Raw genomic sequence first — 24711 nt, 5'->3', positions numbered from 1 at the left:
GAACATATACATTGTTCTGTATATGCTACTCTGAAACCAAAATCATTTGTACAGGTGAAGAGCTCTTCAAAAAATGCAGAGAATAAGTCTTTTATATGACAAAAGTAAAATAGGTATTTGAACCATGCGGTAAGCCTTACCTTGTGATCAAAGCTCTTTGCATGGCCTCATGGCTATAGGGGCATTTTCCTATCACGACAGTGCTAAAGTAGAGTGCCTCCTGTAGGTAATGGAACAGAAGAGCACCCTGGAAGCCCAACACCCCCCAGCGAGCCATTTTATCACTGCACGAGAGAGACAGAGTTGACTCTCCTCGACCGGGCTTTAACCGCAGTAATCCTGTGCTATGGTAGCCCATCCCCGGTTGAAGAGGGTCAGCGAGGCCACCTGGTACAGACTTGGCTCCTGTTCTATGAATATCATAGACCTGTAAATTCAGCGTGGTGCAGACGATAGGGCTCACGTTTGACGGGGCACTGGTCTTCAGAATCAGCTCGGCTGAAGTTAAAGCATGTGTCTCAAGATGTGTTTTGGCAGATGGGCTCTGTGAAGGCTCACCATCACTTGCAGATGAGGACAAAGGCAATGAAAGGGGCTGTTTCGATTCTTGAATGTCGTCTTGATTTATCTCTTCGGGGTCATTTTCTTCTTTAGAGGGCCGCTTGGAGTCTTGGTGTGGAATATGTGCTTTGCATTTTCTTTTCAGCCCTACTCCAACTGTCCCGTGATCAGTCTTCATGGATGTGACAGAAGTACACACTTGAGGCTGCCTGCCATTAGTGGGGATTATGGAGGCATCACCACCTAGTAGACAAGAGTTGCATATAAATTAGGATGAGGTGTTCCCTGTTTTTAAAGGCTATTACAGTATGACAGCTATATTTGGTCAGTAGTGCTTGTCTGAAAAAAAAAATCTAGATCCTTTTTATATTCAAAAGAAATAATGACAATTTTAAAACTAATTGTTAATTCATGTGTTTTTAATAAGGACAATTCTATATACTTTTTGCTATTGACTGAAAACATTTTGATATGAAAATGTGAATTTAAAAGAAAAGCTGAATATGTAATATTTTCAAGAATATTATAACTGGATTGTGAATTTTCAATTGTATGTGTGCTATTTTTTAAACAATATATTGACAAATCTAAAGTGCTGAAAACGATTTGCAGTCTTCGACCATGCAATGTTAAAGGCTGATAAACCTGATGTTTTTTGGTGCCCCTGATAAATGCTGATTTTGGAGGTACAAGAAGACTGTCAGATGCCAGCAAAAAACAACTTGCTATTATGTGTAACAGAACACCACATTTTGAGGTGATCCAAAAAAAGAGAAAACACAGAACAGACTTAAAATATAGGGTGCTCCAGTGATGGATCTAAAAATTTGCCAGTGTGGCAAAGGTGTGACAGCAAGTTTCGGTGGGGGTTTACAACAGCAATCCATTATCCGAACCTACTTATCCTCACAAGCATCGCAGTCGTGCTGGAGTCCATCCCAGCTGTCTTCTGGCAGAAGACAGTGGTACACACTCAACTGGTTGCCAACCAAGTGCAGGGTTTACAGCATTACTGACTATTCATTCATTCATTCATTCATTCATTCATTCATTCATTCATTCATCTTCCAAGCCGCTTGATCCTCACTAGGGTCGCGGGTGGGGGCTGGAGCCTATCCCAGCTGACTTTGGGCAGTAGGCTGGGGACACCCTGAATTGGTTGCCAGCCAATCGCAGGGCACATAGAAACGAACAACCATTCGCGCTCACACTCACACCTAGGGACAATTTAGAGTGTTCAATCAGCCTGCCATGCATGTTTTTGGAATGTGGGAGGAAACCGGAGCACCCGGAGAAAAGCCACGCAGGCCGGGGGAGAACATGCAAACTCCACACAGGGAGGCCGGAGCTGGAATCGCACTGTGAAGCCGACATGCTAACCACTGGACTACCGGGCCGCGCATTACTGACTATTTGTTTTATTTTGTCTTGAGAGGGAAGAAATTTCATCGTGCTGTGTGTTGATATTTCGTGGACCGGCAACTGTCCGTGACACTCCTCCTGGTGACGCTCCCACGACTGCTATTTACTTTGCTTACAAATTTTACATTGCTTTACTGAATAACATTAGAGTTGCATAAAGCATTCCTGTTTTTAAAAAATAATAATAAAAAATACGCAAACGCAAAATCGAGTTTTATTGTTTTTTTTAATCAAGCAAACATAAATGAAATTAAAATTGTATTTATGTTGCACAAAATGGGTGGCACGGTTGTGGATTGGTTAGCACACAGGTGTCAAACTCAAGGCCCAGGTCATTTTATGTGGACAGCGAAAACAAATCATGTGTGTCAACTTGCAAAATCTAACGACATGTCAAATTGTCATGTGTAATAAATAATGTTAAGATTTTGCAATAATTTTGTTCCGCTGATTACACTCACTTGAAAAATAATTGAACAAACTATTATAATGACTGATTTCAAAACTAGTAATCTATTAATTTGTTGTGTACAAGTCATAATTTTGTGGTTTCACTGTTGTAACTGCCCTTCTAGGGAAGACAGAACTCCAAAATGGCCCACGACTAAAATGAGTAAAATGAGACACCCCTGGGTTAGCACAGCCGACTCACAGTGCAGCGGTTCGGGGTTCGATTCCAGCCCGGGCATCTGTGTGTGGAGTTTGCATGTTCTCCCCGTGCCTGTGAGGGTTTTCTCCAGATACTCTGGTTTCCTCCATGTGTGTAGTATGTTAATTGAACACTCTATATTGTTGCGAGTGTGAATGCGAGTGTGAATGGTTGTTTCTCTGTGTGCCTGGTGATTGGCTGGGAACCATTCAGAGTGTAACCCGTGACCCACGTGAGGATAATCGGATCAGGTAACGGAGGGATGGATTTGCACAAAACTAATGTGTGCTCATTTCAACTACATTCTGATTTTTTGGTGTCGCAACAATAAGTGTGATTGGCAAAAAACATTTGTGAATGTGTAAGTATGTGCAGAATGTGGACCAGTAAAGAAGGTGCCTGTACATATTCACAAGAAATATAATCTAATGATAGTAGTGGAAAAAATAGCAGACATACTATTGGCAAAATAAACAAATAAACCAAAAATATCACAAGAAATAAAGAAACATTCGTACACACACTACTTCCTACGGAAAATAAATTGATGTTAGGTCTTCCATACAGTCAAGCAGAAACTTACATGGCGTATGACTGGTGAAGAACAGGAAAGAAATTCCTGGCTGAAGCCTCCATTTCCCTTGATGTATTGTCTGACAAAACACAGAGCTTCCCCTTCCGCTCACAGCTCTGTGCAACTCCTGGGTTAGATATCTACAATATACACACAAAAATATGCTCAATGAACCCAAATCCGGTGGCACGATGATCGACTGTTCATCATCTCCACCTCACAGAGGTCAAGGGTTCGATTCCAGGTTCTGGCCTTCCTGGGGAGAGTTTGTATGTTCTATGGCCTGCGTGCATTTTCTCAGAGACTCCAGTTTCCTCCCACATTCCAAAAACATGCACTGTAGTTCGACTGATCACTCTAAATGATCCCTAGGTATGCTTGGGAGTTTGTCTATGTGTGCTCTGCGACTGGCTGGCAACCAGTTCGGTGTATACCCTGCTTGCTGAACCAAGACAATTGGAATAGGCTCCGGCACGCCCGTGACCCTCGTGAGGATAAGCGGCTCGGGTAAGATAAGATAAGATAACCCTTATTTGTCCCACATTGGGGAAATTTGCAGTCTACAGCAGCAAAATTGGGGGTCGGCGGGGGGTGGGGGGGTAGAAAAGAGAAAACAAATAATGGATGGATGGTTGGATGAACCCCAAATCATTGATAATGCAGCGAACTGAGCCAAACTCGTTAACAGGTATTTATACCATCCTATGAGCTTTAAGCACACCCTTCGCTTCATTTGGGAAATGTATCACATACGATCTATGGGACAAAGCACTTGAAAGTAAGGCTGAATGATTGATGGGGTTTTTTTCATTTAAATAATCATCTATGATTATGTGACTGTGTGATTGTCGAAGCAGCATTTTTTTAAAGCGCTCTTATTCCCACTTCTGTTCCCCACCCTCAAGTCATTCGTGACCTTGGGTGACTCAGGGCGAAGCCGGTGCGACCTGGAAAACAGTCCTTCCGAAACATCTCGCGTGAACACAAGGATTCTGAGTGACCGGACGCCTTGGCGGTCATTTGGGACTCATAGAACCGTAGTTATATACGTAATCGTTGTTCTATGACATCCCTCCAGAAAGCCACAGAGAGCAATGCTGAAAGCATGGAGCGACTAATACCAGCGAAGTCACGAGGAACCTCAGAGACAAGCCTCACTGAGAAGCTTCTGAAGAGCCAAAAATCACAGAGTGTTGACATCCCAGCACAGACTACATGTGTAAACCAAGGTGAATCAAGGCATATAAAAGCCCATGAACCCCATAAAACAGTTCCTCAACCTTCTAGTTCGAAGAATATTGAGCGAGGTGCAGAATTTACATGTCGTCTTCATTTTGGCAACTAGATTTTGCGGTCAAATAGACGGCGGGATCGAAGGCAATGTATACGCTGCAGGGCGTGATGGGCAATTTGTATTTTTTGTTAAATCCAATCTTTTTATGTACCCGTTCACATTCCAAGATCAAATATGAACGGAACACGTGTGGCAACCAGAAGAAAGTCCGCTGCAAATACACACAGCTGTCAAAGTTATGGTAGTGTTTGCGCTGGGATATCGTGTGCGTAATATCCTTTGTGAATAGGACATTACGCTGAGGCAAACTGCCAGTGCAAATTAAGCGCAAGGGTTATAAGCGGCTGCTTTTCAATCTTTGTCGATTCGGCCCTGTGCGCACTGTACCCACCTGACACATCCTCTTCTGGCAATGACTTCTGCATGGCTGTCATGGAGAACATCACCTAAGCAGAGTAGAAACAAACTGTATCACAGGAAAAATGATTGAAACACAGAGCTCCAAACAGGGGTGCCCGATACGTTGATCGCAATCAACCAGGAGCTTGGACTGGTCCAAAGTTGATCTTGAGGGGTGTAGAGGGAAATTGAGGAAAAAACAAAACATTTGTCTGTCTGTGTGTGTTATCAATATTACCGTATTTTCAAGACCATTCGGCGCACCGTATGGTTGGGCGCAGTCTCGTAAATGGGTGCTATTTCTGTATTTTACACATAGACAACACGCATTGTATCATTGGGCGCAGTTTTAAAGTGGTAAAACATACGCCAGCTTAAACATACGGCATGCATGCGCGCATGCTAAAAACACGTTAGCTTGAAGCATACGGTAGCATGCCAAGACATACAGATACAAGCTAAAAACAGGTTTTTAAAAAGGAAACGGAAGCAAAACTGAGTTCCGTTGTATTTTATTTAGCCATCGTACAATGTACTCACGTTTTTCAATCAATCATCACCCAGAAATCCATCAAAGTCCTCATCCTCTGTTTCAGAAGCAGTGGCAGCAATGACATCTGCACATCCCAGTTGTCATTGAACGCATCACATGCTAAAGTGTGAGTTGCTACACATTGCCGAGCGGAAAGAAGGAGCAGCAAATGCACAGTCAACATTTCTCTCGTGTGAAGCTTTCCCAAATTTGAAAGTAAAGAACAGAGCGAAACATGGTGGCAGCGCATGTGTGTGTAGAAAGAATTGAACAATTGTGCAAGTACCATAATCCATCAAAAACGCTGCGTTCCCTCTCATTGTCAGAGTCACTCTCATTGCCATGTGGCTCCACAGAAATGATGCCGGCTTTGCCAAAAACTCGAACAACAGTGCAAGAAGACACGTTCGTCCAAGCAGCCACAATACATTCGCAAATTGTGGCGTAACTCGCCTCTCACTCTTTGTAAAGCTGTGTTTGCCATCGAACATGCATTGTTCCCATGCCGTTTGCAACTTTACTTTGAATGCCCGGTTGATGTCGATGTCCAGCGGTTGGAGTTCTTTAGTCAAGCCTCCGGGAATAACGGCAAGCTCAGAGTTCATTTGCTTGACTTGGTTTTTCACCGCTGCTGTGAGATGGGCACGCATGCCAAAAGCATAACCGATGGCTTGAAGTTTGAACTGAGCTTCGTAGGCGTCTCTCTTTGTAGAATTAATTTTCGGGGGTTAGAAACCAAAACCGAAGTTGTTTTGCAACAATGCCACACTCTATACAGGTGTTGGTACCTTTCTCCCCCGCATGCCTGTTCTCTCTCTCTCTCTCTCTCTCTCTCTCTCTCTCTCTCTCTCTCTCTCTCTCTCTCTCTCTCTCTCTCTCTCTCTCTCTCTCTCTCTCTCTCTCTCTCTCTCTCTCTCTCTCTCTCTCTCTCTCTCTCTCTCTCTCTCTCTCTCTCTCTCTCTCTCTCTCTCTCTCTCTCTCTCTCTCTCTCTCTCTCTCTCTCTCTCTCTCTCTCTCTCTCTCTCTCTCTCTCTCTCTCTCTCTCCCTCCCTCCCTCCCTCCCTCCCTCCCCCTCCCTCTCCATATATGTATATATAAACGCCCACCCTTCACCGATTGGCCGACTTCTTTGCCGCATGCCTGTCCACAGTCACTTCCGCCTTTTCTCTATATAAACAGCGTGTCGGCTGTCAGTCAGGTTTTGGAACTCAGCGCATATGTAACCCGGATTATGGCAAAAACAAAATCTATATTGACTAAAAGAGTAGCGTCGTTAAAAATTGCTTAATTAAACAGAACTGAATATTGCCGTGGCCCGAGCGAATCAGGGCACAAAATACTAACGGACGTATTCTTCGCCGTTGTGAGGAAGTGTTTCGGGAGAAAGAGAGTCATTCTACGCAGTGAGTGTGCTCAGAGGCTTGAACGTGTTATGCGCATTTCGTTTAAAATCACTTGTTGCTAAAACGTAGTCACTTTCCTTAGACCTCGAGTACTGTACCTGGCTAATGTAGCTGTTAGCATTCCGTACCGCCGGGATTTCGCCAACCGTATAACATCGTCGGAGTATCGTTCAACATTCTTCTGGTGAGTGTACATGAATGTTAAAAACGTCTCACAGTACTTGGAATTAAGTAGTTAATATTAACTACTGTAGTTATTTTATTGTCGGAGCTCGTGTGCTCTCGGCCCTATTAGGCCGGGTCTTTTGTGGAGTTTCAATTGAGGACAGCGCTGGGATTAGCGTGCCTTCAGTGGAGTGGATTCCATTACGGTGCCCTGATGTCCAAAAGTGCTGGAAAAGGGGGTACAGTGGTGGTGGCGAGCCAACCAAAGAACACACAATATATTACATTTGATAAATTTTAATTTATTTTATTTGTGTTGGTGATGTTTAGAAGAATTTATTTTGTACGACAGGAGCTGACAAGAACATTTTGTGTTTAGTTATTTCATTCAGATTGAAAGAAAAAAAGGAAACTCACACCGGTGTTGAGAAAGGTGATCACCAATTATTTTGCTTGAGGGAAAGGTCAACTAAGAGGTTGAGACTAAATTGGATTTATTTACTTTCTTTTTTCACTGTGGTTGTGATAATAATTTTGTTGTCCTGTGTTTGTTTGATATAAAAGTTAATTGTTTCTACAACTGTTGTCTTGTTTCTTTGCCCATGCCACCCCCTCAATGGTGACATCATTGGCTCCAATGAATCGAACCTAGTGTCCCCTTACTGGTCCAAGTAGAAACCCGTTGTCTGCCCATAGTGTTTTATCATCTCCAGCAATTAAAAAACAGACGTAGCCCTTGTTACACATACACAAGACGCTCCACATCATAAGGCATCCTGTCCATTTTGGAGAAAATTTAAGACTTTTAATGGCGCCTTACAGTCGTGAAAATACGGTATATATTTTCTTGTTAGTGCACACGCTCTAAGCATCCTATCAGTCTCATTTTCACAAACAAAACAAATTAAAAAAGAAAAGAAAAAAGGTGCCTGACCTGCATTACTGAAGGTTGTTAGCAGTCAGCAGTCTAAAATTGCAGCTTGCGAACAGAGCCGTTGCTATAATAAATCCTCGTCTCACCCTTCGGGTGGTGTCCGTCCCCCATTCAGCTCGGGTCCTCTACCAGAGGCCAGGAAGCTTGAGGGTTCTGTGCAGTATCCTTGCTGTTCCCAGCACTGCGCTTTTCTGGACCGAGATGTCCAATGTTGTTCCCAGGATCTGTTGCAACCATTCATCTAGTTTGGGGGTCACTGCTCCGACCACCACAGGCACGACTGGCACCTTTACGTTCATCAACCAAGTCTCTTATTTCTCCCGAAACAGTGTCTTCTCCCGCTTGGTGTACATTTGCCTTCTCCGCTACGTACAATTTCTGTACATAGCTTGTAATAGAGGCTCTCACTGGCAATCCCGTAGAGGAGTCGTTAGACGCAATGCGATTTCAGCTTGAGTCTAGCTGTGGACAATGTTGACAGGCTTGCATGCAGTAGCCTTACATTTTGCTATGGCTTCAGCAAATTTGTTCTTCGTCGTGTTATCCGTTTTCTTTGCTTGGAAATTAATCATAGCTGTCTGTCTCAGACGAGGAGGCGGAGTACTCAAATCAGCTGTGTGCTTGGCCATTAAGTGGTATTTCAGACTTGACGTGCTGTGATGATAGCTCAGTTTACGACTGCAAAATACAGGTCACTTTGGTCTTGTCAGTGGAACTATTTGGTAACTTTTTTAAAGTAAACTTTCCATTCATAAACTCTTTAACTCTCAAATTGATTTAATTAATACAGTATATACCGTATACACACACCTACACACAAACACACACACAAATCCCAAACTAGCTGTCCCTATGTGAAACAGTAATTTCCCCCCTTGTTAAATCACAACGTAACTGTGATTAACAGTTTTTAGAAAACTGAGTTCAATTTCACATCTTTGCACCACATTTGATGAATCAAGAAGTCACAAATAGAATCTGTCAGACGAAGTGAAATAGGCTCCCAAGAGCAAAAGGTGACACTGGGAAGGACGTCATCATCAACATGCGCCATCAGCACCCGGGACCCCCAAGGATTTGTCCTCTTTGCGCTGCTCTTCTTCTACACCACAGGTGTCAAAAACAAGGCCTATGGGCCAGACCTGGCCCACCACATCATTTTATGTGGCCCGGAAAAGCAAATCATGCATGTCAACTTCCGCGATGCTTGTCAAAGTCTGAGCCAAAATTTCAAATTATCATACTTAATCTGTAATTACGGTTAATATGGTTACACAAAAGTCATAACAGCCCTCCAAGGGAAATCATAACTACATTACGGCCCGCGACAAACATGAGTTTGACACCCCTGCTCGATACGAACGACTGCACCTCATTGCACGGCACGTTTGCAGACGACAACACAGACACATCAAAAACGGCAATGAGTCTGCATACCGACAAGAAGACGAGCAGCTGACACTATGGTGCAGCCAACACAACAAACACGGTCAACCCTGCAGAGATGATCGTGGACCTCAAGAAACATCCTTTACCATAGCTGCCCCTCACATTGTCTAACCGCCGTGTGTCAACCGTCGAGACCTTCAAGTTCCTGGGAATCAGAGTCTCTCAGGACATGAAGTGGAAGGCCAACATTAATTTCCATCCTGAAAAAAGGCACAGCAGAGGATGTACTTCCTGAGGCTGCTGAGGAAGCATGGCTTGCCACAGGATCTGCCGAGACAGTTCAACACAGCAATCTTTGAATCAGTCCTGTGTTGCTCCATCACAGTCTGGTTTAGGGTTTGCAGCAACAGACTGTCCAGCAAAAGTACTCACAGGCAAGAAGTCTATACTCTTGTAACAATAGAAATGTATATGTTTCAAAGTATGAATCAAGGATCACACTCCTCAATTGGAAAAGCATCATTTTGCTTGCTTGCATTTTTACAGTACCTCTTCTTCATGTCTGACGAACAGCAGCCCAATTTCCACCAGCAAATGTGATTCAATAGCACTGCTGGTGGTCTGTTCCCCCCCCCCCCCCCCGATTGGTTCATAAATGGATTGGCCATTCAGGAAATTATCAAAATTCCTGATGGCCACCTCACTGTTTATGCCAGATGCCCATGCTGACCAATCATTACCAATTTCTTTGGGACCGTCATTAGAAATACAAAGTCTTGTAATCCTAAAGGCTGATTAAGCAACACATCAAAAAATGTAAATCCCACACACCTTTGGGACTCATGGCAGTCTGTCCAATACACTTTGTTCCAGTTCCAAGGGAAACGATTTCTTTTGTAACTGAGAAATAAAAGAGAAATGAGAGGATTAAATGTGAACAGTGGGTGTAAAATACCTGTAAATATACGAATGAGAAAATAAAATCAGAGGAATAAGATTATATTTTTCAGTTACTTAAATCGATGGAGCCTCTAGGAGACATGTTCACTGAGGTGGGTCCATGAGGCCTCATGAGGCGTGTCGACACACTGACACACTGTGTTGATACTGTGCTGATACTGTGTCACTGACCACTGCCACCTGCTGGACCTTCAAGATCCCTGCAGCCAACCCACTTAACAGACTGAACTGACTGATAAATTTATTTGTATATTGAACATATAAACATTCAATTCGGTAATAAATTGGCAAAAAGTGAAGGTAAGATATAAAAAAAAGGAAAAGAAAATAGTCATCATCACAAATATGTGTTCAAAGGAGTAGAAAGAAGTAAAAAACCTACCCCGAGTCCTACCCCTTCTTATATATGAATTGATCATTTTTCAAAATAGGAAAGAAAGTCTACATGTCAACAAATGCTTTTACCCTTATGTATGCTGTACTTATACATTTTTACAACTTTAGGTTTGTATATACAGTACATGCTCATTGGAGCACATGTATATGTCGATTTTCTCATATTCATAATGGATGCTACATTTCATTAATATATTAAATCTCATCAATATATTTCTGATGTATTGCTATATTTCATGAGTCTATCGAATTTATCAGCTTAATTCTGATTTGTGTAGTTATCTTGTACTACTCTCGAATTCATTTTTAATCTCAGCAAGAGAGTTACTCATTTTATTGGTCCATTTCAGAATCATTCCACAGATTTACACCTATTACAGGTACACTCCTTTGCGTGATGTTTGTTCGTGTTTTGGATTTTTTTGTATAGGTTAGTACCCCTTAAATGATGACAACTTTCTCGAATTTTAAAAAGCTTCTGGATGTTTTGGCAAAGGAGGTTTTTGTGTGCTTTGTACATTAATTGAAGTCAACCAGGTCATGAGATTTCATTGTTTGATAAACAGTGGATTTGTGGGTTCCGTCTATTTGGAGCCAGTGATTGTTCTGATTGCTTTGTATTGTAGTTTTAAAACAGAGTGCGTTTTACTGGTATTTCCCCATATTTCCACACAATAGGTCAAATATGGAAGTAATAAAAGTATAATGTCTACAACGATCTCTTATTCAGCACATCCTTAGTTTTTGGGAGGATCCCTATGGTTTGGGATATTTTTCTTTTACAATACAAAATACATGCTGATTTATATAGCGCTTTCACAACAGCGGCAGCTGTAACAAAGCGCTTTACAAAACAGTTAACAAAGTAAAATAATAAACACAACACATAACATAAAACACGGACAGTCGTGCAGTCCTAACCACTTCTCCATCACACGCTTTGTTGTTTGAAGCGGTTTGAGATGATAATAGGAATTTATTATCTATTATGTAGCTGCCAGCATGGTTTTGCATCTAAAACTGTTCCAAAACATTTTCATAAGGTCATTCATCGATTTGATGATGAAGTGTATACAATATCATTCACATCCATGCATTCATTTTGCAACATTCAATGTGTTCAAATAATGTGAAGATCATTTGAATGAGGATGCTTGTGGGCTTTGACTTCACAAATTTTTATTGAGAAAAATAAGATGCTCCAATGTTTTAAACTTCCGCCTGTTGCGTCTTTTACAAGCAATTTCTCCTGCTGTGGAGAACACACGCTCACAAGGGACGGATGAGGCTGGCGTACAAAGGAACTCCTTTGCGAGGTGGGAGAGGTTTGGGAAAGAAGTGTGTTGGTCCTTCCAGTACAGCTGCTTCCTGGAACCTTGATTGTCAAACATGGAGTGGAGAGTCAACCAATAATAATTACTGATTGTCAATTATTCATCAACATAGCAACCGTGAAAAAATGAGTGAACGTTTGTATACCTGGCGTAATACTGGGTGTATCGCGAACTTCATTCTCATGCTTGGCCCGATAATGCCTCAGCATGGTGGAGGTGCTTCTGTTGGTGTATGACAATTCGACTCGGCAAATTCGACATTTCACCTGTAATGAAATGTGAATAAGAAGTAACTAAGAGTTACCTTGAAATGTATTCGTATTAGAATGGTGTCGATAATCTGAGAGGCACTCGGCGAGTGCCTCTCGCCGAGAGGCTCTCTGCGACAGAAGGCGATTTGAATAAATAAATAAATAATACCTTATTCTCCAGGACATCAAAATGGTCCCACACGGCGGATGATTTGCGTCTCTGCTCCATAATCGGCAAGGAAGGCAAGGCACGAACACGAAGTCTGCACTGACACGAACTTCGACAAGCGAGCGTGAGTGAAGTCTGGCTTGTTTGTGCAGGTGGCATTGTGTTGCCAAACGCACTTATAAACACTGTGCGGCGGGCTTTTGCTGCGTCAACGCCCTCTGCACTGAGTCGACGCCCCCTGGACTAAGTGGCGCAGCCTGGACTGTGCCAAGCAGCCGATGCAGTCTAAACTGCACCGGTGCAGTTCACGTGTCAATTAGCAGCCTGGACTGTGTCAACGCAGCCGATATGTCAATTAGCAGCCTGGACTGTGTCAACGCAGCCGGTGTGTCAATTAGAAGCCTGGACTGTGTCAACGCAGCCGATGAAGTACACGTGTCAATCACGTGACGTAATGAAGCAGCACATGCATCGACAAGTGGTTTGCTCTGTGAGCCCGGCGCATGTGTCAATGCATCGGTGTCGCTGGACCCATCACGAATGTTCAGGTTTAGCAAAACATTTGCATGACTGTTTTGGAGTCGGCAAACAGGAAGAGAAACAATAAGCGACGTCCCTCAGGTGACGTGACGCTCATCAGTAAAAATCCGTGAATAAACTGCATCACATTCAAACCCGGGTTCAAAGTTTTGGGGAAAAAATACTGATATATAGTCCGGAAAATCTGGTACATTGCACTTAAAGTGGCAATGGGAGGTTTATCCAGCACTTCAAATTAAATATTTCAACAAAACAAATACATTTATTTTTAATAAATAAACTCTACACACAATATTACATCCATGTCAAGTCAATATACTGTAATTTTTCGCACTGAACTTTGGTCACATTACAATTGAAGGTGTATACAACATAGTGTTTTAACTCTGTAGTCGACAGCCAAGAAAAAGAAACTTACTTAAATGACAAGTGGTCTTGAAGACAATTTGTCCTTCAAGTATCTCTTTCAAACATTAACAGTTAAACCAGGGGTGCCCAAACTTTTTGGATCTACTTTTCGATCAACTAACGTCCCGGGATTTACTCTCACCGGCGCGCGCACACGCGCACACACGCACACGCGCGCACACACACACACACACACGCACGTACGCACGCCATGTTGAGAAACAGCCTGAAACGGAGGCATGCGACGCACTTTTGCAGCCTGTTAACTATCGTAGCTCACACGTCGTTTTAAAGTGCTTCCCTGGGCCCTCCTAGATTCCTATTCTTTGCCCGTGTCCTCGGTGAATTATACATTTATATACATACATACAATTGAGATAGATGTTTGAGACCCATTTATGAAACCTTGGTGACACGTTGTTTTACATATGTTATTTTGAAAATATATTTCTGCCTTTGGCTTATTTTCTTATGCTAAATGTAATTATAATTGTGTTAACATGGGGGGCGACACGGTGGTCGACTGGTTAGCACGCCGAAATCACAAATTTTGTGTTTTAACATCAAATATGAGGTGGGGCTGGTAAACCTACTCGGGGAAAAACATATATACTATACATAACTATATACCGGTATTTCTTTTCGCCAGGAGGCAGCGACCACTACCATGAAAAATAAGTTTGGAAATCTGTTCATGCCTGAACTAATCAAAAGGAGATTTTTTTTTTAGAAGACATGATAAATTACAGCACCTTTGGTAATCAAGGCGAATTTTAAAGTAAATTAAAAATGGCGGACTTACTATTAGGTTTCGCATATGGCTCCAAAAGATTTTTTTTAATAGTTTTGGGGCTGTTACATACACCTCCACCTCCAAAATCTCGTTGGTCTTGGAAACGGGTACAACCAGGACTGCAAAAAAATAAAAAATAAAATATCGGGATGTTATTATTATTTTTTTTTTAAATCCCACGTTGCCAGGACCTGTTTACCAAGTTTAATGAGTTTTTGTGCATGTCTTTACCCTAAAAGTAGTGTTTTCTTGACGAATAGTATGTTACCCTGACAACAGCTTTTCAAGAAAATTGAAGGCATAAATACTCTTCCGACCAAATCTAAGGTTAATCTCGGTCAATCGGTTGAGAGGAAAAACATCAAAGAATAAAACATAAATTTCCTTTAGCCAGTAGGTGATGCTAGCCCTATGATAAAAAAATTGTTGGTAGATGTCCTCAGATGTAGACTCATCAAATGTGTCAAAATTTGACAAGATATGATCATGTGGGTCAAGTTACAACAGCTTTTGTCATCAAGGCAGCGACGAATTGTAAAGTTAAAAATGGCAGATTTCCTGTTAAATTTAGCATCTGGCTCCAACAGACTTTTTTAAAGTCTTGGGCAGTTATATATACCACTGAATTTTCATAGCTCTAATAAGTCCTTCAAAAACAATATGGACCTAGCAGCAATTGCAGTTTGGGCAGTAATAATACTTCTTACCAAAACAATGGGGACCTCACACTGCTTGGACCCTAGTAAGAGGAATTTCTATGAAAACAATTTGGTCAATGCAGCATTCAGCGCGAGGAATAACAATAAATTCCCAACAATAAATTCTACAAAAAATCATAACAATTGGAATTCTAATTACAACATTGTAAAATATTTAGAATAAAGGTTTATAAATATGTACCGTAATACAATAATAATGTAGGTTTATTTATATGGAAAAAAGATAACTCTCCTGTGCGGACTTCTCGTCAACCTACCTTTAGTGCCCCGCCATCTCCCTGTCTGTCATTCATGAGTGGTTTGTTCCATTATGCTTCAATCGCCAATTCAGCACAAGTTTATTTTGGATATCTGGACATGTCGTTGAAATGCATCAAGAGTCAGGAGCGCAAAAGAGGAAAAGGAAAAAAACTGTGAGATGATACTTGAGCGTCACTTGCAGGTGTTTGTTTGTGTTATTACAGCGAAATTTAGATTACCACAATAACTACAGCCATCTTCAGATGATGTGTTCACATGCACTTCAGTAATGCGATGATCAGAAAACCCTGGTTTACATGATTTGGTCAATGGTTCAATTTATTTCCAAATATATGACGTAAAAACCAGCACATTGATTATGCTATGAAAATTAAATGGAATGTTACAAGACAAAGTTGTTTTATATGCAATGAGGGCTCCGTCCTTTTAGCAATTACCCACAATGCACTACAGGCGGCACAAATTCGTGTATGGCTTGTTTATAACAGCCCTTCAATATGGCCACCAGGAGTGCATTGTGGGTAATTGCTAAAAGGACGGAGCCCTTTATAGCAACATTTTCGAGAGGTTCAGAGGCCAAGACCGAAATCAATTGGTGAAAGTATAATTTTGGAGAAAAGAAATTGATCTTAATGCTGTATAGATTTCTCCCTTTCGTATTCACAATTTTCACATTATGTCCGGAAAAATTATATAGTGCCCTAACACAGTGGTCCCCAACCTTTTTTGCCCCATTGTCCGGTTTAAGTCAGACAATATTTTCAGGGACCGACCGGCATTTAAGGTGTGGCGGATTAATACAACAAAATAATATGGTATGAGCTGCCTGAAAACTGTGGTGTTTTCGAAATATAATAAACACAAGGAGCGTCTAATCTGGTCGCAACACTCTTATCGCTATGGTAATGTTTAATGCCTTCAAAATACAACGCAAATTCAAAGTGCATGAAAATTATGACTCACCACAGCCCCAAGCTTGATTTTCTGCAATCAGACAGTTCCATCTCGGCGTAATAGGAGACAATGACACCTCAAGTGTGTGGTTTATGTCCAGTCTACTTCGTAATTTTGTTTTAGTCGCTGTTGCTGCAGAAACTCCCCACTTCACACAGGTAGGATGTCGGAAATAGCAACAGTGCTATTCTGGCGATTTCAGAGTATTTAGCCATAACTTGAATCCAGTTGTCTCGAACGTACTTTTAAGGCCACTGTCATTTGTGATCTCCAAGCAGCTTTTTTACTCATTTTGCGGACTTCAGCGTTTTGTTTTTGAGCGTCATCGGTCATGTGACCGAGAAGCGTGGCTTGATGTGAGTCAAACGTGACACAGACAGATGTAACGGAGAATCTGGTAATTTTTCAAAATAAAACATATTTCGTATTCTGAAATAAATAAAACGGAAATAAGGCAAGTTCTTTCTGTGCGGCCAAATGCCCGGTACCGGTCCGCGGACCGGCGGTTGGGGACCCCTAGCCTAACAGTCCTTGTCCTCAAAGGTAGAATGTTGAAATTTCCATGAATTTGTCTTTTAAATATTGGCCTGAATAATAACAGAATTGTTATTATTGTATTTCTGAATGTAGGATCAATGCTTCAATATGTTCAAGGAGTAACTCAAGGCCAAGTGAAAGTTTCAGATGACCAACCATACACCACAAGTAGTAAAGATCAGCCATCAACCAGCAGGTCCATAGGCTTTGCAGCAGCATCCAGGATCAATCTCTTATTTTTGTGAACGTTTTTGAATTGTTAATATATACAATATATATACAATTAAAATAAAGCAAAACTGACAAATACACTGCATTTCTAACAAGAGTGGTGCGGTGCGGATGTGTGTGTGTGTGTGGGGGGGGGGGGGGGCACCAATAATTTGTGCTTAGGGCACCAAAATGACTAGCACCGGCCCTGATAACGAGCACACAAGCGCCGACAGATACAATACACTCACACCTTTATCTGATTTTCCACATTTAGTGATTTTCACCACAGCGGCGAGCGAGGTCCATTCTCTGCCGGGTTCGGGCTTTCCTCTCCGGGGGAGCTCGTTGAAACGTTCATAACACATTTTAGCAATTTCATCAGCCGTCACCATGGCCTGTGAAGTGAGTTTCGTGTAAATTAAAATGTGATTAGGTGATGCATTTTGATCTATATGAAAATATGTTAAAAATATGTTTATTGTCTTACTTTCTCACTCGGTTACTGCACAGCCACTGAAAAACGATGAGGACAGAATACAACTACTTCCGGAGCAGGCGAAGTTAAGGCGAAGTTTTCACAATAAAAGGGTCCATAGAGTTGATATTTACAATACAATACAATACATACTGATTTATATAGCGCTTTCACAACAGCGGCAGCTGTATATTTGAAGTAAAACAAGCCAGTAGATGACAGATTGAGTCTAATTAACGTGAATTCCACTTTAAAATTATAACCGGCAGTCTATAGAAACTTCCAACCAGGGTTTAGCGAGTATACTTGGCCGGACGATCAATGTTTGATATTCCCTATGTTTGTCTGAGTTAGGGACCGTCCACGAGTTACATATATTAGGATGATTGATAAATGTGGGACATGTATTTTATATTTCTGTACATATAAATATTTTCTTTGGCTTTATTCTTTGGCTTTTGACTCAGCATGAGACTTGATTTTTAGCTTTAATGTTTTTGTGCTTTCTACTATCTTTGTTAATAATTTTATTGTTTTATTTTTTTGTGTTGAATATATGATTTTTATATATGAAATATATATATATATTGCTCCATGTACAGCAATTTTTTTGGAATGTGGGAGGAAACCAGCGTACCCGAAGAAAACTCACGCAGGCATGGGGAGAACATGCCAACTCCACACAGGAAGTCCAGGGCAGTGGTTCTTAACCTGTGTTTGATCGAACCCCAAGGGTTTGGTGAATCAGTCTCAGGGGTTCAACAGAGCCTCTGTTATAACTCGGGTAAACTGAGTTAGGGGGGGATCCAAAAAGCGTAGACGAAAACAAGGTCTCCGTAGGAACACATAAAGTTTAATGTAACAATCGCACCGAATAAGGAGAGAACATAAAGCGCTGGTCCACAATAAGGACCAGAAGACGAAATCCAAACGAGTAACAAAAAGCGCTTGCACAAAAGAGCAAGGAAGGAAAAATAAAGACCGTAAATACAAACGAAAAACGATGTATCACCAATACACGCACAAAAGCCAAATCACCAAAACAACCAGTACTTACTCTATAATGGGTACCGAGAAATACAACGCGAAATCACGACGAGGTCAAAAGCCAACTAGTCAAGGAACAGCAAAACAGCAATGCCAGAGACAATACTCCCACAACAGGTGTATGACGGCGTAGTCCTTAAATAGCTAATCTATTGATTACAGATTGGCAGCAGGTGCGCTAGGAAGTCCGCTCATGCCACCTGCTGGCCAGACCGCAAAACCGAAACGTGACAGTACCCCCCCCCCCCCCCTCAACGGACACCTCCTGGCGGACCACCCGGCTTTGACGGGTGCGCTGCATGGAAAGCCCGGAGCAGGGACTGGTCTAAGATCCAAGAGCCGGGGATCCACTGCCTATCCTCCGGGCCATAGCCCTCCCAGTCGACCAAATACTGGAATCCCTTACCCCTGCGCCGAGAGTTCTAAATTTCACGCACGGTGTACACCGGTTCACCGTCGACAATTCGTGGCGGAGGAGGCGACGTGGGCGGAGGAGCCAGGGGACTGGTGGCCACTGGCTTCAACAGGGAAACATGGAAGACGGAGTGGACCTTCATGGGCGGCAGTCGGAGCTTGACGGAGACGGGGCTGAGGACCGATTCCACCTCGAACGGTCCAGTGAGGCGAGGCCCCAACTTGCGAGAAGTACCAGCTAGTCGCAGGTCCTTTGTTTCCAGCCACACCTTCTGCCCCACCTGATAGCTGGGTGCTGGGCGTTGGCGGCCGTCAGCGATCTGCCGGTTCCGCAGCGCCATGCGTGACAGTGCTGCTCTGGTCTCCCTCCATACGCGATGGGCCCGTCGCAGATGGATGGGTTCGACCTGACCCTCCTGGGAAGGAAACAGAGGAGGTTGATAACCATAAGCCGCCATGAAAGGAGACCGTCAGGTGGCCGATGAGATGAGGCTGTTGTGGGCGTACTCCACCCAAGGCAGGTGAGCCGACCACGAGGATTGGCGAAGGAGGCAAACGCAACGCAGAGCTGCCTCCAAGTCCTGGTTCGTGCGTTCCGTTTGGCCGTTGGACTGCGGTTGGTAACCAGAGAGGACTCGCAGTGGCCCCCATGGCCTGACCGAAACGTTTCCATACTCTAGAAACGAACTGAGGACCCTGATCCGACACGATGTCTTCCGGAATCCCATGAAGACGGAAGACGTGTCTAACGAGAAGGTCGGCGGTTTCCTGGGCAGAGGGCAGCTTGGACTAGGCAACAAAATGAACAGATTTAGAGAAACGGACAACTACGGTGAGTATAACAGATTTGCAAGGAGGAAGGCCGGTAACAAAATCCAGGGAAATGTGGGACCGTGGTCGAGACGGAGCAGGCAAAGGTTGCAGCAAGCCAGCCGGTGGTTGGTGGAATGCTTTACTGCACGCGCAGGTGGAACAGGACTTGATATAGTCTTGTGTATCCTTACGTAGCTCCGGCCACCAAAACCGCTGCGAGACAAGCTCCAAGGTCCGGTTCACCCCTGGATGGCATGCCACCTTAGAAGTGTGCCCCCACTGTAACACCTCCGCGCGCAGAGGTGGGGGTACAAACAGTCTCCCGGCCGGACAACCAGCCGGGACTTGAACTCCGTTCTGGGCCTCCTTGACCCTACGTTCGATGGCCCACCTCAGTGCCCCCACAATGCAATGGTCCGGAACAATGCTTTGGGGTTTGTTGTCCCTCTCCGCAGGGTCATGGATGCGGGAGAGTGCATCCGGTCTAATGTTCTTTGAGCCCGGGCAGTAGGTGAGCGTGAAGTTGAAGCGAGTGAGGAGAAGCGCCCACCGTGCTTGGCGGGAGTTTAGTCTCTTGGCTGACCGGATGTAAGCAAGGTTCTTGTGATCAGTGTACACCGTGAATGGCTCTTCAGTGCCTTCGAGCCAAAGTCGCCATTCTTGCAATGCCAAAACGACGGCTAGCAGTTCACGGTTCCCCACGTCGTAGTTGGCTTCTGCTGGGCTGAGGCGACGAGAGAAAAAGGCGCAGGGGTGAAGTCTTTGGTTGACTGGGGATCGCTGCGATAAGACGGCCCCCACGCCGGATTCCGACGCGTCCACCTCTACGACAAACGGATAAGAGGGGTTAGGATGCTGTAATACTGGAGGGTTCGTGAAGGCTTTCTTTAATTCGGCGAACGCGTGGTCAGCATCAGCGTCCCACCTAAAGGGGATCTTGACAGAGGTTAACCGGGTCAAAGGCAGGGCTCTCTGGCTGTAGTTGCAAATGAAGCGGCGGTAAAAATTAGCGAAACCCAGGAAACGTTGAAACTGCTTTCTATTGTTTGGTGAGGGCCAGTCTACTACGGCCTTAACCTTGGCAACGTCAGCTCTCAGCTGACCCTTCTCGATAATAAAACCCAGAAATGAAATGGACTCGACTTGAAACTCGCACTTCTCGGCTTTTACGAATAACCGGTTTTCTAATAGTCGCTGCAAAACCAGCCTGACATGGTGTTGGTGTTCTGTAAGAGTCTGAGAAAAAATTAATATGTCATCCAAATAAACAAAACAGGTTCAGAAAATCTCTTAACACGTCATTAATGAGGCACTGAAATACCGCGGGCGCATTGGTTAGCCCAAATGGCATGACCAAGTATTCGAAGTGCCCTAATGGCGTCTTGAATGCTGTCTTCCATTCATCCCCCTCACGAATACGGACCAGATGGTAAGCGCTTCGTAAATCGAGTTTGGAGAATATGGTGGCAGATTGGAGGGGGGCGAACGCCGAATCTAACAACGTAAGTGGGTATTTGTTCGTGATTGTGATTTCGTTCAGGCCCGATAATCGACACACGGGCGTAACGACTTGTCTTTCTTTTCGATAAAGAAGAACCCGGCCCCCAATGGGGATTTAGACGGCCGAATGAGGCCAGCCGAGAGTGAGCTATCGATGTATTCCCTCAGAGCCTCCTGCCCGGCTGTGAGAGCTGATATAATCGGGAATTCGGGAGTGGGGCGTTATCTATCACGTCGACGGCGCAGTCATAGGGCCGGTGAGGCGGCAAGGACTGGGCACGGTCTTTACTAAATACTTGGCGCATATCATGGTAAATACTCGGAACATTATCCAAACAAATAACTTCTGGTGGCTCGCTACGGGTCGGCCCTCTATTTTCTGCCGCCGAACGCAAACAGTGGGTATAGCAGAATGAGCTCCAATTCTCGATCGCAGGACGTTCCCAGGAAATGACAGGGTTATGTTCTCGCAGCCACGGCAACCCCAAAACTAAGGGTACGGAACGAGACCGCATGAGGTAGAACCTTCGGTATTCAATGTGATTGCCCGATAATTTTAGTCTGACTGGCCCGGTGATTTTTCTTAATTCCGCCAGGAGCCGCCCGTCCAGGTCGTGAACCTGCTTTGCTTCCCTTCAGTCCTCCACTGGGCAACCCAGTTCCTTAGCCAATTTGTGGTCTAAAAAACAATTGTCCGCCCCAGAGTACACCAAGGCCCGAATAGTAATGGCCCGTAAAGGACCATAGAGAGTTCCGTCCAGCTCGAGTCTATTAGGATGTCCCGGACGGGACTCCTCCCGCGACGCAATACCGGGTGCAAACTCACAGTTATTGGGGCGCCTGGACGGGCGGGCCGGTGTCACGGAACAGTTGGCCACACGGTGTCCGGGTTGACCGCAGTAGAAGCAGGCCCGATCCCGAATCCGACGCTCTCTCTCCTCTGGTCCCAAGTGTCCGCCTCACAGCTGCACGGGCTCCTCCTCTGCGTCGGCTGGGCCGGAACACGAATGACGCTCGGGTCCGGAGGGTCGCCAGGACTCGTGTTCAGCCGGCTAACTACCCGCACGTCGAGACTGAAAACGGGTAATTCCCTATTCGTCCAGGTTGGTGCTATCATCGCGGGTCGCCAGTTCGTCCTTTAAAGCCACACTTAAACCGCGGCGAAACAAACCACACACGGTCCCCGTAACCGCTACGGGCGGCCAAAATACGAAAAGAGGCTATTAGCTATTAGCCATTCGGCAATGGATTGTCATCCTTGCCGAATGGCTAATAGCCGACCTTCGGCCTCCCTTTCCATAAGCGGATGTTGAAACACGCGACGAAACTCGGCGACAAACTCCGGGAAGGAAGACCGAAGCCTGGGTTGAGCATTGCTGATCTCCACTGCCCAAGACGCCGCCTGACCAGTCAACAGGCTCATAATGAACCCCACCTTGGTGATATCCTTCTCCTTTGACCAGCCAGGGGCAATTAGTGGGCCAGCAAGGGCCCGGAACTCCGGGAGGCAGTCGTCATATTGGCCCAGCGGCTTGAAATGTTGTGTTCCCGAATGGAACACACGAGCCCCCCAAGAAACGCCAACCCCAAGATCCCCTGCGGTTACAAACGACACACCATCTACCCCGATCGTAGGGCGCCCCTCGTTATGGTGGGGAACAGGCACTCTGCAAACAGTTTTTGGACCAGTGCTCTCTAATATTCGACCAGCAACCCGCTGCGTACGAGAAGGATAGCACCAAGGTGGGGTTCATTCATGGTGTGTCGTTTGTAACCACAGGGGATCTTGGGGTTGGCGTTTCTTGGGGGCTCGTGGGTTCCATTCGGGAACACAAAATTTCAAGCCGCTGGGCCAATACGACGACTGCCTCCCGAAGCTCCGCAAGCTCTTGTCCTTGCTGGCCCACAAATTGCCCCTGGCTGGTCAAGGCGGTCATGATCTTGTTTATGTCTACAGGATCCATATGGTGGGAGTATTCTGTTATAACTCGGGTAAACCGAGTTAGGGGGGGATCCAAAAAGCGTAGACGAAAACAAGGTCTCTGTAGGAAAAAATAAAGTTTAATGTAACAATCGCACCGAATAAGGAGAGAACATAAAGCGCTGGTCCACAATAAGGACCAGAAGGCAAAATCCAAACGAGTAACAAAAAGCGCTTGCACAAAAGAGCAACGAAGGAAAAATAAAGACCGTAAATACAAACGAAAAACGATGCATCACCAATACACACACAAAAGCCAAATCACCAAAACAACCAGTACTTACTCTATAATTGGTACGAGAAATACAACGCGAAATCACGACGAGGTCAAAAGCCAACTAGTCAAGGAACAGCGAAACAGCAATGCCATAGACAATACTCCCACAACAGGTGTATGACGGCGGAGTCCTTAAATAGCTAATCTATTGATTACAGATTGGCAGCAGGTGGGCTAGAAAGTCCGCTCATGCCACCTACTGGCCAGACCGCAAAACCGAAACGTGACAGCCTCTGCCATGGAGGTTAAAACGCACCTGATTCAACATGTCAATTAGTGATGACATGCCCGCTTGGCCCTCACTTGTTCATTTTGTGCACAATTAAAAAACTCGTACTTTATCCATCCATCCATCCCAGAAGCTGCACCGATCCACCTGTCGATCACTCGCTCCCTCCTGCCCTCACTCATAAACAAGACCCCAAGATACTTAAACTCGGAGAGGGCACTCCATCCTTTTCCGACTGAGGACCATTGTTTCAGATTTGGAGGTGCTAATTTTCATTCCAACCGTTTCACACTGTGAAACACTTCAGTGAGAGTTGGAGAGCCCTGCTTGAAGGAGCCAATAGTAATATATCATCTGCAAAAAGCAGAAATGCAATACTAAGGCCACCAAAACAGACTTCCTGAACGCTTCGACTACACCTAGAAATTATGTCCAGCGTTTTCACAACAGCTGCAGCTGTAACAAAGCGCTTAACAAAACAGTTAACATAAATGAACAGAATCGGCGACAAAGGGCAGCCTTGGTGGAGTCCAATCCTCACTGGAAACAATTCCAACTTACTGCCGGCAATGCAAACCAAACTCTGACATCGGTGGTAGAGGGACCGAGCAGCCCATATCTCGGGGTTAGGTACCCCATACCCTCAAAGCACCCACCACAGAACTACCCGAGGGACACGGTCAAACACCTTTTCCAAGTCCACAAAGCACATGTAAACTGGATGGGCGAGTTCCCATGTACCCTCGAGGACCCTGCTAAGGGTGTAGAGCTGGTCCACTGTTCCACGGCCGGGACGAAAACCACACTGCTCCTCCTCAATCTGAGGCTCGACTTCGCGACGGACCTTACTTTCTAGCACCCCTGAATAGACCTTACCAGGGACCCACATGATGTGACTGCTCCACACACAAAGACAAAATCAAACCAGTCACCACAGCAATTGGTAATATTGTGCATTATGGTAATCAGCCGCCAGCGAGCAGTGTTGGCCGCCTTCAAAATATCAAATTCATGCATGCACGCCAGTGGTTTGGATTTAAAATAATGTTCTAAATTTTAGAACAGGGGTGCACAACCTTTTTTGTCTAAAATAACATCTCTGCGGTTTGGCAATCATT

At 44.4% G+C, this 24711-nt stretch overlaps 1 protein-coding gene across 3 annotated transcripts in view; it reads right to left on the bottom strand.

Moving 5' to 3' along the window:
- The window catches only part of adat1 (adenosine deaminase tRNA specific 1), a 144892-nt gene that overhangs the window by 5855 nt on the left and 114326 nt on the right, over positions 1-24711 (bottom strand). The window contains exons 1-6 of one of the 3 annotated variants that reach the window (XM_052060907.1): positions 17345-17464; positions 17108-17252; positions 10154-10222; positions 4892-4946; positions 3216-3346; positions 141-804 (exon numbers count right to left, since the gene is read on the bottom strand). In XM_052060907.1, the coding sequence (XP_051916867.1) occupies positions 141-804; positions 3216-3346; positions 4892-4946; positions 10154-10222; positions 17108-17249 (1061 nt within the window). In that variant the 5' untranslated portion in view covers positions 17250-17252; positions 17345-17464. Of the gene's footprint in view, positions 1-140; positions 805-3215; positions 3347-4891; positions 4947-10153; positions 10223-17105; positions 17253-17344; positions 17465-24711 lie in introns of those variants that run through there. The other 2 variants (XM_052060908.1, XM_052060909.1) reach the window with 2 other exon arrangements.

The sequence above is a fragment of the Hippocampus zosterae genome, chromosome 3 (genome assembly GCF_025434085.1).
Source record: "Hippocampus zosterae strain Florida chromosome 3, ASM2543408v3, whole genome shotgun sequence".
Lineage (NCBI taxonomy): Eukaryota > Metazoa > Chordata > Actinopteri > Syngnathiformes > Syngnathidae > Hippocampus > Hippocampus zosterae.
The sequence above is the reverse complement of the archived record's forward strand: the minus strand, read 5'-3'. Positions and strand labels throughout refer to the sequence as shown.